Source organism: Mirounga leonina, unplaced genomic scaffold, assembly GCF_011800145.1.
Source record: "Mirounga leonina isolate KUSES-001 unplaced genomic scaffold, KU_Mleo_1.0 Mir_125, whole genome shotgun sequence".
Lineage (NCBI taxonomy): Eukaryota > Metazoa > Chordata > Mammalia > Carnivora > Phocidae > Mirounga > Mirounga leonina.
The window spans coordinates 57,924,350-57,946,859 of record NW_023270305.1 but is presented as its reverse complement, the minus strand read 5'-3'; the positions used below and the strand labels follow the sequence as shown (position 1 = coordinate 57,946,859).

General features: G+C 38.7%; 1 protein-coding gene across 2 annotated transcripts in view; it reads left to right on the top strand.

Moving 5' to 3' along the window:
- EML6 (EMAP like 6) overlaps window positions 1-22,510 on the top strand; it is a 261,708-nt gene that overhangs the window by 161,841 nt on the left and 77,357 nt on the right. For both annotated transcript variants that reach the window (XM_035001542.1, XM_035001543.1), the window contains exons 10-16: window positions 515-727; window positions 5,086-5,253; window positions 6,238-6,344; window positions 9,584-9,702; window positions 11,802-11,988; window positions 14,012-14,117; window positions 21,423-21,516. In XM_035001542.1, the coding sequence (XP_034857433.1) occupies window positions 515-727; window positions 5,086-5,253; window positions 6,238-6,344; window positions 9,584-9,702; window positions 11,802-11,988; window positions 14,012-14,117; window positions 21,423-21,516 (994 nt within the window). The remainder of the gene's footprint in view (window positions 1-514; window positions 728-5,085; window positions 5,254-6,237; window positions 6,345-9,583; window positions 9,703-11,801; window positions 11,989-14,011; window positions 14,118-21,422; window positions 21,517-22,510) is intronic.

The following is a 22,510-nucleotide window of genomic DNA, read 5'->3' as shown; positions in this document are numbered from 1 at the left end:
CCACTTACATTTAGTTAATCAAAATTTGGTGGATTTTCATTGTCTAATGCTTTTAAATTTGTATAATATCCATGAAATGTTTACACAAATTTTTGGAGCCTAAATTTTTAAAAATTACTTCTATGGATCTTTGAATTTGAAAAGTAGAAGTTGAAAATAAATTTTTTTTAAAACCTGGCAAACTGTGACTAAATATGATATATATATTTTCATACAAATCATTTCATCAATAACACAAAGCATACTATCTGTATAGTAGTTTTGGATATTACATTGAGTACAATGATCATTTTCTTTCTCATCTCTATATCTGAGTTTTGATCATGCATTCTCTTTAAACCATGCTGGAAGAAAAAAAATCACAAATTGGGTAAAGAGATTAGAATCTTTAGGTTCCTTGGTTTATAGAGGTTTTTTTTTAATTTCTATAAACCTCTATAAGAAAAATGAATAAAGTAAATTTGAATATGCTTTTAAATGTAACATTTTGTTACTATGTATTGATAATTTTCAGCTGGGAAGCCTTTAACAAGTAAAGAAGAAATCAAAGGGATTCCCTGGGCCTCCTGGACTTGTGTGAAAGGCCCTGAAGTGAGTGGAATTTGGCCAAAGTACACTGATGTTACTGACATCAATTCAGTGGATGCAAATTACAACAGCTCCGTGCTGGTTTCTGGCGATGATTTTGGACTGGTTAAATTGTTTAAATTTCCTTGTCTCAAGAAAGGTAAGGCCAAGAGAGAGATTTCATTGAATAAGTATTTAATCTAAAATGTATACGCAGTATAATTAAGACTGATTTTCTTGGTGTCTGTTCTTGCAGATTATTCATTTCATCTTTATATTCATTTTTACTCTTTAACACTTTTAGAGAAAATGTGTTGTTGATGTCATTTACTTTTGACGTTCTAAAATATGGGATTTTACCAATTTAAGGCAGGTTTTTTTCACAGTTACTACTAGCGAGTTTGTGATTGAGAAGATTCATGTTTCACATTTTAAATAAGTCATAGTTTTGTTTTTATTTATGTAAATTCATAATTTAAATTATATGTTACATTACAATATTAAAATTCTTTTATGCTTCACGGCTAATTGTGTTTACACATGGAAAGCCAAGCAAAATCCTTTTTAGAGGTATTTAAGATAAAATCTGAAAGTGATTGTTCTGGTGATGACGCAGGTGTTCGGACCCCTTGTTGTAACACTAATCTTGCAAACCCCATTTACATAACTGGTGAAATTTTTGAGAGTGGAGATTGGTTCAAAAAAATTCTCCTCTCGCGTTTTGTCGTTCTGTTTTATTGTTGTTAAATCTTGTCACCTCAGTTTTTATGGCACCTTCAGACTTTGTAGAATATGACTGAATTAGCCATGTAATGACCCTGTCTTCTTCTTCCTTAAAAAGTTGAGGCAAGAGGGGAGGGGAGTGGCGGGATGGGTATTAAAGAGGGCATGTACTGCATGGAGCACTGGGTGTTATACGCAAACAATGAATCATCGAACACTATATCAAAAACTAATGATGTAATGTATGGTGATTAACATAACATAAAAAAAAAAAAAGTTGAGGCAAAGCCCATACACAGGGTTTTCTGAGATTCCCCACCAGCCTGAAAATCTGATCTTCAGAAAGTAGTCAGTAGGGACATGCTGTGGCCTGAAAACTCGCTCACTTGAACAATTTTTAAATTAAGAAAGGAAAGGGACTGAAAAATGTAATCGGAGAGTCATTGTCGGATAACTGGCAGTTCAGAAGCAGCAACGGTTATGGTTGAGAACTGAACATAAAACGCATAGCAAAGCGGACATCCTTTACACTTGATAAAATGGCCATCACTTTAAACTGCTTGAGGCACAAAATTACCTCAATGTGCCTAATTCACACTCTCCCCTCTCTGATGAGTCTTTTGAGTAATAGGGCATATCCCGTTAGACTGAGCAATGTACTTGCAGAACCTGAGTTAGGCAACCAGAAGGAACGGAACGTGGGAATTGAGAAGAAACATCACTGGGACCCGAAGCAGTGCTGTTGGTCTCAAGAGTCAGGACTTGGGAAGAAGTTAATTCACGGAGAGTTGGTATTTCCTGTGTATCTCCAAACATTGTAGGGTGGTCTTGAGTCTGGAAAAGAGGAATGGAAAGGGAAATCTTGGGTTTATTGATGAGAATGGGGGAAGGGGGAGGGAGGAGGTGAGCAGTGCTGTCTGTCCGAATAAGACAGCCTGATATGTAAAACAGCCCTGATGATGATGGCACACAGGAGACATCTGCTGAGTAAGGGAAGGTTGACAGCTGAGTGATAGTGTGGTGGGAGTAATAACAACCTCCGCAGTAGTCTGCGGAAGTATCCATATTCTCTGAGCAAATTGACTTGTTCTACTTTTCATGGCACATGGTTTATAAATCTTGCAGTTTGCCTCAGAGACATTCAGACTTCTGTGGCCTTTCTGTGCCTGAACTACCGGCAGGGGAGTTCTGAAAGGAGTGTTGTTGACAGGAATGGTAACCGTTGGTGGAACTTGTCACCCTGTAGCCCAGGGTCCCAGTGGCAGGTATGCCCCCAACCTTTGAGCCTGTAACAGCCAAACATGAGCAGGGGCTAGTGACCATGAGAAGTGTGGAGGCTGAGCAAACATGGTAGTTTTCCATTGTGATTAAATAAAACTTCCAATCAAGTTAATTGACACATTTACAATTAATGTACGAAGGATTCTGCTGCACAGTCTTCTGACACAAATGTTCTGCAGTTAATGAAAATGCCTACAGTGGTTTTTATTTTTACATCACCAAGCCAGTTTTTCTCATTTCATTTTGACAGTTTTCAAATCTTTTAAAATAAGCAGTATCGATACTGATAATTTCCCCTGATGTCATTTAGACTACATTCTGTTTGACCATCATCATGCAGAAACTTCCATGAGGTAAAAATTCAAAGCCTTGCTCATTGACATTTGCCACGTCTTACTACCTTGGCATCAGCCCTTCTCCAAGGGAAGGCTCTCCTACTTGACTGACTTGTGTGTTGCTGCCCCATTAATCCTTCACACACACACACACACACTCTCTCTCTCTCTCTCTCTCTCTCTCTTCTCTATCTCACATAGTCCTTGAAGAACTCCCTCCCAAAATAAGTGTGTCCTGGATCTTGTAAGACATGAGTTGCATAAACCCTGGACCTTGAGGGGAACAGTGTTGGCTTTCAGTAGAGCTTGGATGAGCTTGATGCAGGAGAGGAACATAAAGTTCAGGGTGGCTAGAGCGTGATGAATGAGGGAAGCATTGTGTACTCAGAGGCTGGAGAGGGTGGTGGGGACCGTGTCATGAAGGGCCTTGTAGCCACTGTTAGAAATTTGCGTCTTACTCTAAGTGTGGAGGGAAACTATTGAGGGCTTAAAATGGAGGGGTGACATGACCAATCTAAGTTTTTAAAAGACCACTTTGATATCATGTGGGATGGATTAGGGATGGGGAAGCTTTAAGTAGACTCTTGTACAAGTCCAGGTGAGAGGTGAGGTGGCTTGGACAAAGGTGTTAGGAACAGATGTGAACACAGGTGCATGAGGTTAGGAAACAGTGTCAAGGTAGAGCTGAAGGTCTTGCTGATGGATGTGGGAATAGAGGGAAAGAGAGGAACTGAGGGTGACTCCTAAGTTTTCGGCTTGAGCAGTGGGGTGGATGGTGGCACCATTTATGGAGATGGGAAAATAAGCAAGGAAAAGTGTGTGTTTGGGGGAGAGATTGAAAAAGAGAGGGATGGGGATAAGAGAAGGGAAGGAGAACTTAGTCTGTGTTGTTCATGATAAATCTGAGGCACCTGTTAGACATCAAGTGGACGTGGCACATGGGCCATCAGCAGTCCAGGGAGAATTGAGGGCCGGAAGACGAATGTTTGGCAGTGGAGGGCATATTGACAGTATCTAAAGCCATGGGAGAGAGGACCACCAGAGAAGAGATGAGGGCAGAGGCCTGAGACATCCTCGTGGTTCAGAGAACCAAGGGAGGTCTTGTAAAGTGACCATGTCCTAGGGAAAGCCTGGAAAGAGGTGGACGTGGCCTTCTTTTATTCAATAAATATTTGTTACGTGCTATTGTAAGAGGCTGGAGATACATCAACAAATAAAAAAGGCACAAATCCCTGCCCTCATGGAGCTTTTGTTCTTCTGAGGGGACACAGTCAATAAAGGAAATATAAACACATCTCATGAGAAGTGCTACAATGAAAAAGCAAACAGTAGAATGCTCAGATGGGGGCAGCTTCGTGGTGGTATTTTAAATAGTGTGGTCATTTTCACCTTCATATACATTTAAATCATTACCTCTCCAATGAGTATTTTCAGTTGAACAGATGGCTTTCTCCCCCATTAAAGAGGTTCCGTTAGAGGGCCTGCAGTAGGTAGCATTGTTTCTGAAGGAGGGATGCAGTGCTTGCTGGCCCCCTGAAATCTCCCGTAGCCTTTGGAGTACTAGGCCTCCACATGATAGGATGGACCCGACTTGTTTTCATAACTGCCTTTGTGCTGCCCTCTACCAACCATGTGCGAGACTTTGGTAGTTCAGCTACAGCCGTAAGTGCAAATAGCTTTCCTTCCACAGTCATTCCCCTGGGGATGGTGTTCACTGAGTAAAGCAATCAGTGCAAGGGAACAAAATTTAATTCTCCCAGCTCTACATCCATGACTCTGAACAATAATTTGATTTTTTTTCCCCACAGAATTATTCTGTTTCCCTATTACAAAGGACTCTCTGTCTTATTTTGGATTTGAGTAAGAATGTGTAAGATCATCATTCTGAAGCATTTTATTTTCAGAACCAGTGAAGCAGTAGGCATTATCTGGAACAGGTTCAGATGTGTCTTCAGCCACAGGACTTAAATGTTAAGGCCATTTTTAGCTTAATCTGTACTGGAATAATTGAGAGAATTTGGGGAGCCTTGGCTTGCTATGATATGTAACACTGAAAATTATATCTTCTAATACATTTAAGGATTTTACTTTTCAACGTGAAGAGGAATTGAATTTTTTAACCTATGAATTCTATTTTTTTTTTTCATTACTAATCTTCTCCTCGAAAATATCTTTTCAGGAGCCAAATTTAGAAAGTATGTGGGCCATTCTGCACATGTCACAAATGTCCGCTGGTCCCATGACTTTCAATGGGTATTGAGCACAGGAGGGGCTGACCACTCAGTTTTCCAGTGGAGATTTGTTCCAGAAGGTGTCAGCAACGGTCTGCTGGAAACTGCACCCCAGGGTAAAAACCAATTGTAATTTTTCAGCATTTTTTTCCTGATCAATAAAAATTTCAAAGAATGTTCTAATATCTCTCCTGAAGATAAAGAGTTAAAGCAATTTTGAAAAATTCATTCCTATAATAAAATTTAAAATTAAAAAGAAAAACAACTTTGCGACACATATGAGTCAGTTGAATAACTTTCTTCAAAGGATTTTGTTTATAGCAGATGCAAGTTGAAGGTCAAAGGTTTACATGAAGAATTAGCCTTTAAGAATAACAGGAACAAAGACATTACAGCCTCTTTAGGACAACTGTAACTCTGGCAGGTCTACACAGTGAGACAACAGGGGGACAGAGTAACCTTGGGTGTAGGAGTTGGCTCCAGAATGAAGTTCAAACAATAGTCCACAATTGGGACCAATGTGTTCTAGTTCAGGGGATATGTAGTCATTCTATTTACTGTGATGTCAGCAGAAATAATCGGCTAATAAAATTTAAAACCAGGTGAGGACATGTTTTCAATGGGAGAGTTTCTGCAGCTTTTGACCATGGCAATTACTGCCACTCGGTGAACATGGCAAAGGCTAAGAGGATATTTACTGAACTAAGTAGTTGGATTTCCTTTTGCTCCAAGCTTCATTTTGGTAGAATCTTTCCCTGACCTTTTCTTCCTTTTTTTTTTCCCCCTTTTTTTCTCTTTTCAAAGCAAGATTTAAACCCAAAGATTTGTTATCCCCTGAAAGTATGGAAATGAGTTCAGTCTTGGAGGGGCAGGGTGGGGGGTAGTTGTCCTTATCTGTTAACGCTCCTGAAAGGAGTATGCTGAACTTAACCAGAAGATGGGGGGGAAAAAGATGTTTTAAGAACCTACACCAAGTAAAACTATGGTATAGTGATTTTTAAATTTACTTTGCTAGAAGAAAGGAAATATTTTAAATAAATTTATAAGCTCTCTTGGGTCTCCGAACTTTTGCTTGTTTCTCACGGATTGTGTTTCTGCAGAAGGTGGCACTGATTCCTACAGCGAAGAATCTGATTCGGATTTATCTGACGTGCCGGAATTGGACTCTGATATTGAGCAAGAAACTCAAATCAATTATGATCGCCAGGTCAGTAAGCAGAGAGCCTCATAATAAATGCCTTACAGCCCAGAACATCAATCTCATTGGATTTGGACGTTGCACTAAAAATGGCTGGTACTTGGGCAGAAGAGAATCAAGACAAGAATAAGGAAAATCACCTGCCTCTTGTCTTTAAGTACAGATTGTAAATAAGGCCTTTAACCCATTCACATAATTAAAATTTTTTAAGTGGAAGGTAGTAGCCAATTTTAAAACTGAACCCATGACAGGGTTTTCTGTCTTTTTTTGCAGAAAAAATATGCAAGTCAGCCACAGAATTTTTCATTTTCTTAACAGATCATGAAAGCATGTGTTTTCTGTACAGAATTGGTAGCCTCTGAGCCATGGTAGTTTGCAAGTGAGCTGGTGTCCTGCTTTCTCTCTTAACTTACATAGACCATTATGAAGACCATTTATGAAGACCATTATCCATTTAATTAAAGTAAAAGCCCAAATACAATACGCATGATCTCTCCAGTCAGAAATCACCTCTAGTAGAAAAGTTGCATAATTACTATCAAATTGGGTCCTAGTTTTTTGAAAATATACATTTCATTTTAGTGCTAAACAGTGAGTGTTAAAGAGAGCCATCCTTCACAGGAATCTGGAGACTCGTCCCTTTTTTATGGTTGATAACTATAGGTGTTCTGTTTTCTTCCTTGTCATTTCATGAATGTCTGTAAAGCAGACTCTGTACCTGATCATGGAGTGAATAAGATTTCAGGTTTCAGACACAGCAACTGTCAGTGTTGCCCACGGAGATGTACCATAGAGGCTGGGGGCAGCTGCCAGGTAACACATGTCTCTACGGGGCCAGATCCTGTGCTTTCCATACACCGAATCCAACCCACAATAACCCTCAGAGGTTAAGTACTTTGTCCACGTCCACATCATCCGTAGTATTGATAAGAATGCGGATCTGGGCTTCTCTCCAAAGTGCATATTCAGTGTATTGCTTGGCTTTGCCTCTGTAGAAGCACTGAACCTTTTCAGATGATGACTTTTTTTTCCACCCCATAATCATCACTCATTGAATCTGTGTTTGAAATATTAGTACAAAGGCAGTCCAACTGATGGTTTGGGTCACCTTCTTGATGAAATCAGCTTGACTGTGCAATGTATTATGCAATAAAACTAAAGGTGAGATTGAAAGGAAATTATTAATGTAGAAATATACACACACACTAAACAATATTATATTCTGGTATCAAGGGGAAATGGAATTTAAGCAAAGTGAACATAAAATTCAGGGAAAAAAGAAAAGCAGTTTTCTTTAGTTGGGAGTTTTGTATTTAGTAAAAAGGTGCTAGTGAAAGAATGAAAAGGCTTGACTCTACTGAAATCCATGCCTAGAATTTATTTATTCTCCCTGGCATCTTATTTTCTAAAGCTTCATCTGTATTATTTGATTTACATTATTTTTTGTTGCTGAGTTACTCCTGAGCAGGAAGTTTTATTCTGTTCTACAGATGGGAATTTTAGGTCCATAGAGGTTATGAGACTTGTTTAAATAAACAGTTGAAATAAATGCCAAGACCAGAATTCCATTCTCTTGAGTAGTTGATGAGCTGAAAAAAGCATTATGGGCTCAGATGGATAATTAACTTTAGCTTTTACAAGCTTAGTTCATTGCATCTGCAATAGACAAAGCAGTAATGAGGTATCTTTTGACTTCCTTTTTTTTAATTTTAAAGATTTTTGGTTAAATCCTAAACAGAGACTGTATTATGATAATATTCTTTTAGTTACATAGCTTTATCAAATGAAATTTTTCCTTTATGAAGATGAGCAATTATTAATAGATTTACTTTGTCTTGAATGTGTTAAATTGATCTCTCTCGATAGTAGGTCATGAATACATGATAGAGAAACATTACTTTTTATCTACATTTAGATTAAATTGCAGGAAATATTCTCTGAGTCAGCAGCACAATTTAGGTCCTAGGTTAGGCCAAGAGCTTTGCTCTAAATCTCAGAGTCTGATCTGTCAAGATACATGAGATCATGAAAGAAGATAATTCCATAGAGTGATCACCATGATTCATGAGGTCTGTGTTTTGCAAATGTCAGAATCACCAAGAGATTTCTCACCTTAGAAGAAATTATAGCAAAACATTTTATTGTTTTTTATTGATAATTTATTGAGTCATTTCCTTTCTTATTTTACCAGAAAATTGTTATATTTTCTGAATATAAATTATTTAAACTCAAGATGACCTTGAATCCCAATGATTCAAAAGGCATTTCAAGATAGTTTTGTTCATTAGAAAGTAAACTTGCATTCTCATGTTTTATGTACTCATTTTGGTTTATCTTTTCAAAGAACCAACTCTTAAGTTTGTTCATCTCTTCTATTGTCTTATTCTCTATTTCATTTACTTCTGCTCTAATCTTTATTATTTCCTTCCTTCTGCTAACTTTTGGCTTACTATGCTCTTTTACTCGTTCCTTGAGGTATATTGTTAAGTTGTTGATCTGAGAGTTTTCTTTTTTCTTAAAGTATACGTATATAGCTACAGACTTTCCTCTTAGAACCGCTTTTGCTGTATCCCATTGTTGTGTTTCCATTGTCTCAAGATATTTTTTTAATTTTCTGTTTGATTTCTTCTTTGATCCATTGGTTCAGAACTGTGTGGTTTAATTTCCACATACTTATGAATTTTCCAGCTTTCTTCCTGTGATCATTTCTACTTTCATACCATGGTGGCCAGAAAACATACTTGGTGTGATTTCTATCTTGTTGAATTTATTGAGACTTGTTTTGTGGCCTAGCATTTGATGTATCCTGAGAAGAACTTGTATCCTGCTGCTGATGGCTGGGATGTTCTGAATATGTCTGCTAGGTTATTTGGTCTGCAGTGTTCTTCATCTGGTGTTTCCCTATTGATTCTTTGTCTGGATCATCATTTATCCATTGTTCAGAGTGACACCTTCCCCAACTATTACACTACTGATGTTTATTTCTCCTTTTCGTTCTGTTAGAATGTGCTTTATATATTTAGGTGCTCTGATGTTGGGTACGTATTTAAAATGGTTATATCTTCTTGATGAGTTGACCCCTTTATCATTATATATAATGACCGACTTTTGTCTCTGGTGACCATTTTTAGCTTCTTATGTTCTCAAAAACTTGATTTCCTGCAGTTAAAGACCTCCTGAGAATTCCAAGATACTAATATTTTTGAAACCCGGAGAGTCTCAACTAAATGTTTCTGCTATGCTTTAAGGTTTACAAAGAAGATCTACCTCAGCTAAAGCAACAAAGTAAAGAGAAAAACCATGCAGTGCCCTTCCTCAAAAGAGAAAAGGCTCCTGAGGACAGCTTGAAACTTCAGTTCATACACGGGTGGGTGCCTGTCACCAGCCTTATCAGCCTACCATTGGGTCCCCTCTTCTTGGTGCTGTCCCACTTCAGGCTGGCTCTTCTGTCCAGTGTGTACTTACCCGAAGTAATAATAGAAACATGATTCTCTGTGCGGTTATCTCAGTTGATGTCCTCTAGTCATAACAATGTGTGTATCTAGATTTTTCATGCTTCATTGACTTCCATACACATACGTTTCTGTGGCTCATTGTTACTACACTCTGTTCTCTCCCCCGTCCCTGTTCCTGTTACCCCCATATTTCCTGCTCTGTTTAGCTGGCTGCACCTACGACAATATTTTTTCAAACAATTTTGCTCACATATGCCCCAATAGTTATGAATTTTTAAAAATAATGTACAACCTTCCACACTTTAAGTTGACATCTAAAATTTTTCAATGTAAGGTTAAATGATTGTGAAGAATATAGTATCTAGTGCTTTGTAAATACATCATTCATTTAAGGGGATCAACTGGAACTGAAATGTCATAGATATTTGATTCCCACCATCACCAATTTAAAAAATACCTGAACTCATATTTCTATGCTACTTTTCCCATAGAATTTTATACTAATGTACTATTTTTATGCTTGAAAGGCTTTTATTGATCACCCTATCATACATTTTGCAAGGAAAGAAATGTATATAAGCGCAATTTAAATTTAATTCCCTGTGATCCTGAGTCTCTAACTTGTGTTATCTAGTATGGGATCCACTTAAAGCCACTGGGCATGTGAAATATGGCTAGTCTGAATTCAGATGTGTTGTAGGTGTAAATGCACACTGGATTTCGAAGACTTAGCATGAAAAAAAGAACGTAATATATCTCATTAAAATGTTTATGTTGAGGGGTGCCTGGGTGGCTCAGTCGGTTAAGTGTCAGACTTTTGATCTCAACTTAGGTCTTGTTCTCAGGGTCATGAATTCAAGCCCCATGTTGGGCTCCATGCTTTTATATTGATTTCATATATTGATTTGTTTTATATTGATTACATAATATTTTAGACGTAATGGGTTAAATGTTCTTAAATTTCATCTGTTTCTTTTTATCTTTTTTAATGTAGAAAATTTTCACTTTACCTACATGGTTTGCATAATATTTCTATTGGACATTGCTGCTCTAAGTGTTCATTCTTTTTTGGATTGAATTTTTTTTTACAACTGTTAGTACAAAGCTTATCAGACCAACATAAATATAGCACAAATTCTAATAAGTACTTACTAAATATAAACAATTTTATTGGAAAAAAATTTTAATAAGATTTTTTTCAGTGAGTTCAGATATATGTACACATATTATTGCTAGAATGTGATAGAGTTTAGTATTGATTCTATTCCCATTTATCATTTTTTAATAGTTACAAGCACTGAGAAAGCTTACTCACATAAATAAGTAGATGAGAAAGGAAGCAATTTTACCATAGCAACCTTACTCAGTTCTTTAAGCTCCTCTTGCAACACAGATAGGTATATCTTGCAATTTTGATACATCACATGAAAATATAGTTTAATGATCTATCACCTGACAATTCAATGAAATCACTCTTCAATTTTATTAAAAGCAAAGAATTGGAAGTCACTTGACTTACAAAAGAACTTCATGTCTAGTTATTGGAATTGTTCACTTTCAATATCCACACCTGAGTTTGTTTTGGTGTTCCTGGAAGGTTCCATGCTCCAGGTTAATAGAACATAATAAGATTCTATGTGGACAAAAGGAATGGCTTTCCAATGTGAGAGGAAGGTGGTAGAGAAAGGGGAGGTGGGAAGGGAAAACCTGCACCTCCTCACAAGTGTGTTCTCAAACTGGTCACTTTGAAGAAGACACATACAGTAGCTGAAGATCTAGAAACAAATTCTCTTAAACTTATCAGTGCAGATTTGCCCTTTAGAGAGACTCACATGCCCTCAGAGATCCTCGTACCCCTGTTGAAGATTACTGTCCCGAGCAACCATGGAGATACCTGTGGTTCTACTTGTGCATGTCTGCAGCAACATGGTAGCTTTGCCTTCTGATCTCTCCTGCTCTGTTGACTCACTGTCCATTCAGCTACTGTGCATTTCTTGGACCTGTGCTTCAGTTACAGAGGCTACGACTGTAGAAATAATCTGTTCTACACGCAAGCTGGAGAAGTGGTCTATCACATTGCTGCAGTTGCCGTGGTGTACAACAGACAGCAACACTCCCAGAGGCTGTACCTGGGGCACGATGATGACATTCTCAGCCTGACCATCCATCCAGTGAAGGACTATGTGGCCACTGGGCAGGTATAGATCTCTCCTCTGAGATGGGGGCCTCGCCAAAGAGAGGGAGAGGATTTAGTTATGAGCCCAGTTTATATACTGGTTCAAGAAATACTTGATAGAAACAAACATGAGGCATGAAGCTGAAGATTCAGTGAATGCTGGGTCATGTGATGGTGGGAGCCTCATCCGCTATATTATAGCACTGTGGGAAGCCTCTGACGGATTTCATCTTGACATGATATCTACAAACAGGATTAGCTAAAACTAAATTAAGTTCCATGAATGCAGTCTTAATATATTTTCCTCATCACTGTGTACCCAGTACTTATTATATCCTCGGTAATCAGTGTTTATTGAATTAGCCATCTTTTAATACTAGCATAACATCTAGTGAATAGTTATTTTTGTAAAACTTAAAGCCATGAATTTTGACTAATTCATCATTTTATATTTTAACCTTTAAAAAACAAAATTCTATCAGACCCATTTTGGAATGCCTAAACTTTGGATTGAACCTATAATTGGAAAGCTACTCAAAACAGAGCCCTATATTCAGTCATTTTGTGCATGGAAAGGAGGGAGATAAAGTCAACTTTGTAAACAAAAAATCCGTTAAACTCAGATTTATTATCTTGTGGCAAAGTAGTAATGTTAGTAGTATTTTCAGTTTTGTACTCTTTCAATGTATAGACTGCATTTTTGTTCAGTTTTATCATGGGCTTTTAACTGCAGGTAAGACTTAAACTGATTCTCAACATGTAAGTGGCAAACTCAAGGAAAAACACGTGGTATGAGGGTCAGCAATTAACAGGAAACAAGTGTTTCTGAGACCTGACATACAGGTGGTAGAGAAGTCTTTGCACAGATTTCATAGCCTCGTGTTCATGAGATCAGTGGTTAAAGTGAGGGCATGAAAGGAGTCAGTCCCCAGAAATGTGCATTTTGGGGGAGGAAAGTCCATAGCTTTTATAATTTGTGAAAGGATTACAGTCCTTCAAAAGCAAAGTGCTATTAACTGACATACTGGTTTGCTACCAACTGCATATTAGACCATCTCTTCTGAATTAGCTGCCATGATTAAGTTTCTTACAGTAATTGATGACTACTTTGCATTTTTACATTTCACTCTCCTCCCTCCCCCTTTTTATTGTTCTGATAACAGATGATGCTTGGTTCATGTGTATTTAATAACTTTCCTTTGAAAGAGGGAACAGGGATTGGTTCTTTGCGTAAACCCCTGAGGAGATACCACATTCTATCCTGTAATTGCTGAGAGACAAACCGGTGACAAATCAGTGCACCAGCAGCCACTCCAGGGGTAACTGGGCCTCCATACACCAGTGTAGGAGTTAGCTGGATTCTGCTTCGTTATGTGCATGCTTTTATGTCACATTTCCCCTTTTATAGTCCTTACACCCAACAGGGTTCTTTTTTCCATTACAATCAAGTGAGGAAAACCACTTTACTATTAAAATTTTTTCTGTTGTTGGGAATTAATGGGAGAGAAGTTGGTATCCCCTCAAGGAGAATCCACTTTAAGAACAAGTAAGCCATGAAACTGTCATTTCCCGGGGGAGAAGCAGGGCCAGGCCTTCTTGGGATGAGTGAAATAATTAAGGTGGGTAAAAGAACTCTGAGGACAGGGCCGTAACAACATACAGGTGACTTCCTTGACCAAGAAGTGGAATCGTACATGGAGTTGAGAAGGCAGGAGAGAGAGATGTCGAACTAACCCAAAAAGCACAGTGGACATTTGATTTGGAGTTTTATAGTGCCTTGCCTGGGAGCCATGTACCAGGTGAGGCTGGCCTGGCACCCGATTTGATGCCCCGAACGAGCCTGTTAGACTCTTTGTGCCTCTATTTTCTCAAATGGAAAATAACGGCATCAGACCAGATGATTTCTGAAAGTCTTCCTACTCTCCAAATGTGTGGCTTTGGATTTCTGAGCAGCACTTGACTCAAAGGAGCTCTAAGAATGACTCTTAGGAATCATTCTTGTTAAAATTTATAAGTAGTTAATAACACTCATCCTGTTACTTAAGGTTGGAAGAGATGCTGCTATTCATGTGTGGGACACACAAACTCTAAAATGTTTGTCGCTATTGAAAGGACAACACCAGAGGGGAGTGTGTGCGCTCGATTTTTCAGGTAAGGCCCCCGTTTTCCAGTGAAGTCATTGATGGTTCTGCATTTACTCAGGCCCGGGGTTTTTGGGTTTTGTTTTTGTTTTTACAACCTCCTATTTAGTCGAGTTCTGTTTGTAATGAGCTAAGCTCTTGGTATGTCAGCTACCCAGTCTCAGACCAGAAATTAGATATGTGAATACCTCACACAAAAAATGTGGCCTTTAGATTACACGTCCTTTCCTGGCCTTTCTCATTTCCTCTCTCCCAGGTTATTACCCAGAGCTCACACCGCGCTCTGCATTTGTTTGAGCTGTTGGAAATCCGGAGCAGCTGTTGCTGTAGAGTCTTAGTTGCAAATGTCTGGCAGTGACTCAGAACATCAATTTCATCTCTCCAAATAAGGGGGAGCACGGCACTTGCAATTTAAAATATAAAGAACTAGAGGGAAGGCTGCAAATTCTCTGCAAAGGGTCACTTTACAACACTTGTGTTGTGGAAATAAATTTCAAATTGAAAACAACAGAGCTGGATTTTCCATCCCCTTAATTTAAGATTTGAACACAGTACTATTAGAATACTAACTGATGAATGTGATTTCCTTTACAGTGAGACCGTTTCTTTAAGCTAGAATGGAGAATGAGGAGGGCCTGTCACCAAAGGTGTTTTTACCTGGAATTTTTAATCCCAATTGTAGAAGTTAGATAAGTAGAAAAAATTATAAATTTTCTACTGAAAATTAATTCTATAATTTCTTTTTTTCTAAATTCCATTCAGATGTTTAATATGTGCAGTGTGTATAATGTTCATCATTAAGTTCAATGACTCCACAACCGCATTCTCTTTCCTCTGTCCCCCTTTCTCTACTTTCCTCGCTCAAGCCTCAACTCCTTCTCATCTCTGCCATGGTAGTCATGCTGGACTCTGATTCCATTTCCACTTTCTCCAGTCCATCCTACACAGTTCTGGAGTCTTCTGGAAATGCAGTTACACTGCTACCACATGGACTCCTCTTGGCTGGCTGACTCAGGGCTGAGCCTTTGGTTGGACATTCATGGCCTTCCATGATGCGGCCTCAACTTTCCTTTGCAGTGTTTCCACCCACCTACCCGTTCATGTTCCCTTATGTCTCTCTAGCCATAGAACCGAAATGCATGGCTCTCCTTCTTTTCGCCTGTGTCCCTTTGCTCATGCTGCTGCCATGTGTCCATTCAAGTCCTCCCATCCTTTAAGATCATGCTGCAAGTTTCCTGTACGACCTTCCAGGGAGAAATAACCTGCCCCTTGTTCTTCATCCCCTGGCCCGTGGTTCATTGTTCTTGTGCTCCCTGTTGGACTCCATGTAGTACAGTAGCTGTTTGTGCTAATGCCCTTCTCGTACAATAACCTGCTCAGCCAGCAGAGCCCATCTCCCTCCTCCCCACTGCGCATGTTGTAGTGCTGCAGACACAGAAGCGACTCCAAAACTGTGAAGGAATGAATGAGGTTTGGCCTCATTCACTTGTCTCACCCGTCACTATTACTACTAGAACCTCACATTGTAAACCGTGTTTACACGTGAAAATAATCTCGTTTATGTTTTGACCTGCAGTAACATGGGGCAGTGAGGGGGGATTTTTTTGTGACTCGCACATCCTCACATACTGTAAACTACTATACAAATCCAAATTGTTGGATCATTATTAGAGGTTATTTGATACTTTCTGTGGTTATTGAACTAGTAAAACTCCAGGCTAAAGAGTCCCTACTGCACACTGGCAGGCACGTGAGGTCGGGAAGGCATGAGTACCAAGGGATAGAGAACAGTTTGGCATGCCACCTGCCCGTGGGAAGCCTGGATAACACACCCAGTAACAGTGAATACAAAGTCCTAAACTTCCAGAAGTTTGATAAACCTACAGTTTTAAAATAGAGTGTCGTATGTCCTTCATAAAGCAGTAAAATCTGAAAGGAAACCATAATTTGAGTTCAAACATGGTTCTCTTCCAAGGATGTGAATGAATTTCCTCTGCTTTTTTTCATGACTCTTCTCCTCAATAGCTCAGCTGCCCTTTTCCTAAAGTTAACTCTGCTAGCCAATACATATGTATGTACTTAATATAAAAATTATATTACTAAATATGCTCTAAAGAATAGTGAGAGACCCATTAGCAAAAATAAATAAAATAAAACATGAATGTATTAAATTATAGAGAATCTAATATTCATATTTTTGGCAACATTAAAAATTGACTCTATAACTCCAGATCATTTGGCACCATGTAATAAAAGCTATAACTCAAAATGACAAGTACGTGGACTATGTGTATTTCATACATATTTCTATGTATCAAGTTAAGTGTAAGAAAAATAGAACTCAAATAGCATCTATTCACTGATTTCCACTGGAAATGTGAATATGTGTATTAATGTATAAGCAGAGTGGCAGGAAATTTAGAATAATATAAATAGAATTTAATAATCATTAGAATATTTTTTCTGTAGAATTAATTTCATGGTTTTTAAATAAAGATCAAAAGATCTAATGCCTGTTACTTCATACCTTTAGGGAAGGGATTAAAGGAATGTAGATCAACGACACTGAATAGAGATGAGTTAGTAGCAATGAGCTGGTCTCCCGTAACTTGACCTCTGCATTTCCGAGAAGTCCTCTCTCCTCTGGGCCTAATAGTTTTGCAGGAAGGAAAGGTGAAGAGATTAAGTGAATTTAGAAATCTTTCCCTCATAAGGCAGCCCCTCACATCAATTGCCTGGGGAGAGAAACCAGATGCTTTAGAAAGAGGTTGAGAAGCTGATTCTGTCACTTCTTCTAATTCCTATCTTGGGCAAATAAATACTGAGATATGAAATATTCTCTGCATAAAAAGGATATTTCAGTTTCAACAATACATTCTTTATTGCCCTTAACAATGACTAGGGAGGAGCCATATTTGTTCAGCAAATGTGTTATTTTTTATTGTGGAAAATTACGTTTGTCTCAGAGTTCAAGTACAGTGATGATACATAAATGGCAGAAAGGAAGCTAGTTGATAGTTTTAGAAAGCACTGCTGTTAAGGACCCTTCAGAAAGACCTTTGACTAGGATCTCTTCTGTTTGATCCTTCTTTGAATGTGTAACCCTTACATGAGACAAATTATGGTGGTTGGTTGATCTTTTTGATCTCTCTGGCACCTCCTGAAGGTGTGAGCAGAGGTCTCTTTGATTTAAGTTATATTGATAGTACTTTGTGTGATAATGATAAAACTGAAAGCCCTGTGTCATGTCCTAGACCAAGAATGGAGATCCAGAGAGTTTGGTGGTATGGCTGGGGTAGAAGTCAGACCGTGGCGGATCCTGATCTAGAACCCAGGTCTCCTGGCCTCAGTGCAGTGAGAAGGCCACCAAGCCTGGGGTTTTGAGCTGGCAAGAGCTATACCAGGAACTCTCCCCACTGAGTCCTCTTGCCTACTCCTGACTCTGCCCTCCATCAGGGCCAGTGCAAACTTTGAGCATGAGAGTCATACCTGGAGCGCTCAGTGTCCCCCCTTTACCCAAAGGCAAGTGTCTCCAGTTGCCCCGCCCCCACTTGCCAGTATAAAGGTGGAATGGACATAGTGCTACACACAGGCTGCCACATGAACAGCTCCCAATAAAAAGAGAGCCCTGTCCTAGAACAGCCCTGAATCATACATTTATGTGAATAGGAACAGGAGCAACTATACCTTTCTTTTGAAGAGTGATAGAAAAGTGAGTAGCTTAAGTCTACGTGCCAAGAGATATTACTTAGATTTCCCTAATGAACCACATGAACAGGGCACCAACATTGGTCATTACCTAGCTGGTGGCACCATCTTTGTACCTCAGGACCCCGTATCCATCCATCTCTTATAAGCCAGCTCATTTGGGGAGGTGTTGTGGAGACCTGATAGTACATTTGTCCCTTACTAGAAAAAACAATTGTCAGGGAAATACAGAGCAGGTAACAAATAAATGTGAAAACTAGACAACAAACAGTCATATGTGGGGGTTTAGATTATTCTTGCCACTGTTACAAAGCAAAAAAAAGACATTTTTAATGAAAAGCATTTCTTACAACATAACCCATAATTCTATGTAAACAAGAAGGAATGAGTTTACATTATCTCACTTAATTGAGCAACTCTTTGCTCTGTGAATTTGTTACCACTGGCTAGGGAAAATGGAGCCATCTTTGATTTTGTGCTTACAGGACAGAAGGTGCTTCCACATGAATAGAAAACCAGATTAGAAAGTTTCAGCCACATAATTTTTTTTAGTTTAATATCCTACTCATATTTTTAAAAACCTTCATTGAATAATACTGATCTCCACAAGGACACCTCTAAGACTGACTGGATTTCACTATGTTCAATTCTGAAAATCTATGCATTTTTTATGAGCCCTGAATGCAGGGACCAACTTGTAATTGAGTAGAAATTTTCTCTTTCCACTATGCCCTTTACTGTTGACATTAAGTGCCTTAGAATTATTTCTGGACTGTGTCACAAAATATCCATAATTAATACACACTGTGACTGGAAAGATTTAAAAGGACATTACCTTGGCTCTAAAAATATGGCTGAAAATAAAAAAACTCCAGCTGGTCAAGGAACAATGGATTTTCAAAGCTAAATCCAAGTCTCTTTGGAAGACGGTGGAGGAGGGTGAAAACTAGGAAAAGATAAAAAGGTGTCCAATTATATTTCTGAACCATGTGGTATGCAGAAATAGCCTACACCTGCAGAATTTAAGAAAAGGTCACTATCCTAAAGAAGAGGTGTTACGGTTGTTGAGGTGCATCTGGATTTGGACTATTTCTTCATTTCTCCTCATAGTCATGAATTGAGGTAGAAAGGAATGTAACTATGAAGACAAGCTAATAGGGCCTTTCAGAAATGCTAATAAAAAGCCAAAAAAAATTAATTTACCCTGAGACTTTCTTCAAAAGACACAAAACTTGAACCGTCATTTTAAATGTGTGGATGCTTGTCTTCTAAGGACATGTTAATATAGCTACACAGGTTACAAAAGGAAGCACAAAATGTAGATTTGATAAATGGGAAAAAAGAGACACTGAAAGTGCCATGTTTTTGAAAGAAATAATAATTAAAACAATTAAAATTTGTAGAGCTGGATAACATAGCACATTGTCTTTCCCTTCATACTACCCATACACACATTCTTTTTTGTTTGTTTGTTTTTTTAAGATTTATTTGTTTCAGAGGGAGAGTGTGCGAGCAGGGGAAGGGCAGAGGGAGAGGAGAGAAGCAGACTCCCCGCTGAGCAGGGAGCCCACTGCTGGGCTCCATCCTAGAATCCTAGAATCCCCGAGATCATGACCTGAGCCTAAACCAAGAGTTGGAGGCTTAACTGACTGAGCCACCCAGGCGCCCCCATACACACATTCTATCTTTATCTTTACCTCTTCATTGTCGCCAGTATCCTCAGTGTTCACTGGAAACTAGCTTAGTGGGAGGATCACAGAGGAAATGTGATATGATTACCATAAGCCTTAGCAGAGCTTATAATCTAAAAAAGAGCGGAATCTCCGATAAATAAATAAAATCACCAAAATACAGAGACATACTACTACAGAAGCAGAACCAGGCCATCCCAAGAGGTACGGAAAGAGTCATGTTGGTAATGAATAAGAAGCCCTTATCATCACTTCCCTCTCCCAAACGTTTAGAAAGAGACCGTGCACAATTTAAAGCCTGGTCATGGTTAAGCATAAGGACTTAGATGTGATTCAGAAGACACATTTGTTTATTGTAATCACTTGATGATAATTTAACACTTTTGGAAAGCATGAATGTCTCATCTGATACTGAGCCTAATAGCTTGAAGGGGTTCATGTACCTTTCAAAGCCTTGTCTCATACTTAGTAGTAGTCCAGGATTGAGGAGAATTTGTTTGTTAAGCCAGGCTCTTCCTTTCTCTGACTCTGCTCCTGCCTTTGGAGAAGGAAGCTTGGTAGCTTGGGGGACAGTCTGGCACAAGGAACGGTACTCACAGGTTGGGCATTGGTTGGCATCTGGGGAGGGTTGCCAGATTTAGCAAATTGAAATACAGGAAGCCAAATAAATTTGTAGTACAAGTGTGCTTCATGCAATGCAAGTGTAAATACATAATTTAAATAATGCATGGGACCTACTTATACTAAAATTATTCATTCCTTATCTGAAATTCCAGTTTAACTAGGCTTCCTTTATTTTACCTGGCCACTCTGACATCTACCCCAGACCTGCCTTTGAAAATACCAGTTAAGACCCTGAGTGGACTGGGGAGAAACAGTTTATCAGATACTTGTGTTTCTTTGCCCTCATATTGTGGGTCCTCTGTCGTCCTAGAAGACACCTGCTAAACTGGTAGATAGTGAATCTGGCCACCCATCTCCCAGTCAGCACGGAGCTAAGGTGGAATCGCTGAGCCTAGACACTCCTCCTGTGAATCTGGCTTGTGAGGAGGAAGCAAGGGAAAGATTTGCTAACTGTATGGCCTCTTTGGTCTTGAAGGGAAAAAGCATATTAACTATTTTTGATTTTTAATTTAATTACAGAGACAATGTATTTTAAGTTTTTTTTTTAAAACAACCCAGTGTCTACATTATAGTAGTCATTGATGATATTATAAATAATATTTAATACTAGGGGAAAATGTTCACCATAGAACAAAAGAAAAAAGATTAGATAATAGTATGTTCATTATCATCCTGGTTTTGTTTTTTAAAAGCACATTTATGTGGAGAAACTGACAGGATATACACCAAAGGTAGGCCTAAAAATTGGGATGAGTTTTAAATTTCCTCTATCTATATTTTCTAAATGTCCTATAATAAGCATAGTACATTTGAAATAAGGAAACTAAGAGATTAAGATTTTTAATTATATCCTTTGAAAGAATTTTTGAAATTAAATTTAGTTTCTATAATGCTCTTATCTTGGAGGTTTAAATAGAACCCAGTTTTTTAAAGCTGAAAATAGACTGAGTCACAAAGTCACATGGCTCTTTGAGTAAACATCATGAGATTTGTTTGTCATAAAATAGACAAGGTTTTTGTGATGTACCTGGGAGGCTTCCCCCAGCTCCATGTCTCAGACTGGAGTGTTAGGTCAGTGATTTAATTCATCAACCAGTTATGATGCATTAGGAAGGTCAACTATTACTAGTTATGTGTTTCGTTTAGTGTGGTCCCGCTAGTATATGATACTTCTAATGTAGCCTAAATAATATTCTTAAGACCCATTTCATATTTGTCTTTACAGTATATGAAATGTTTTGGTTTTTCATTGAAGAAATGAGTCATTTGCCATTTGTGTTGTTTTCATACAGCTGATGGAAAATGTCTGGTGTCGGTTGGTTTAGACGATTTTCACAGTATTGTGTTTTGGGACTGGAAAAAGGGAGAAAAAATAGCCACCACAAGGTAAGGCGGTGCTGAGGTCATGCAGCATCCTGCTGATTGTCTCGCTTCAGTAAAGGTCAATAGTTTTCATTTTCTGGTGAGATTTCATCTTCAAACTCAGATGGAATTCACATGGAAAGCTTAACACCTAAGTGAAAGCATACTGCAATATTTCATGGTGACAAACCTGACTTAGAGCAGTTAATGTTTGTTTCAGGGAACTGGAAAATTCTGAAATCCTTTCCAGAGAGTTACTCATCACTTCGCTTTTAGTAATATACACATTGTCTTTATCAAAGCTTTCTCCAGCAGTAGAAAAGCAGCTTTTCTCAGACTTGGGCCTCGCCCCTTGTTTTTCGACTGTCTTGCATCTGGTAGAGGAATGTCAATGTCACTCGAGTCAGAAGTACCATTTGTCATGAGGCCGTGTCATGCTGGGAAGGAGGCTCCATCGTGTGCATCTGCCACTCGCTTTCAAAGCAGGCAAATTGTTTCCCTAATCTCCCCATCTTATAAATAGACTTTCCAAGACCGACTGCTGTTTATAGACCACCTGTCCTCCCTTACCCCAGCCTCCCTCCCTGCTGAATCAGCCTGAGGTCTGAGCACTACTTTCTACTCCTACTTACACTGGGCTTAGCTGTTTGCCCGGCCGCGGTCAGAGGTCAACATAGTTGGCAGCCCAGGCCCAGTGATACAGTTTGCTGCTCAAGACAGGTTATCAGCTTACCTCTCCACTCCACTAGTTCTTCTCTACATGAACCAACATCCTTTCTGTCTCGAGGTATAAAGTCATTTTTAAGTTAATGGCTTTGAACCCCAATATTCACTTTGTAAATTAATATTTCCCTTCACAGTATTAAATAGGAAAAAAGTTATTTTGGCAATTTGATTTAATAAATGAAGATCTATAAATTGCTGGGGACCCAGAACAGGAGCAGATGGAGCCCTGAGGACTCCAGCTGACCATCTTAGGAGAAAAACAGAAGATTTTCTGATAAGTGCTATTGAGATG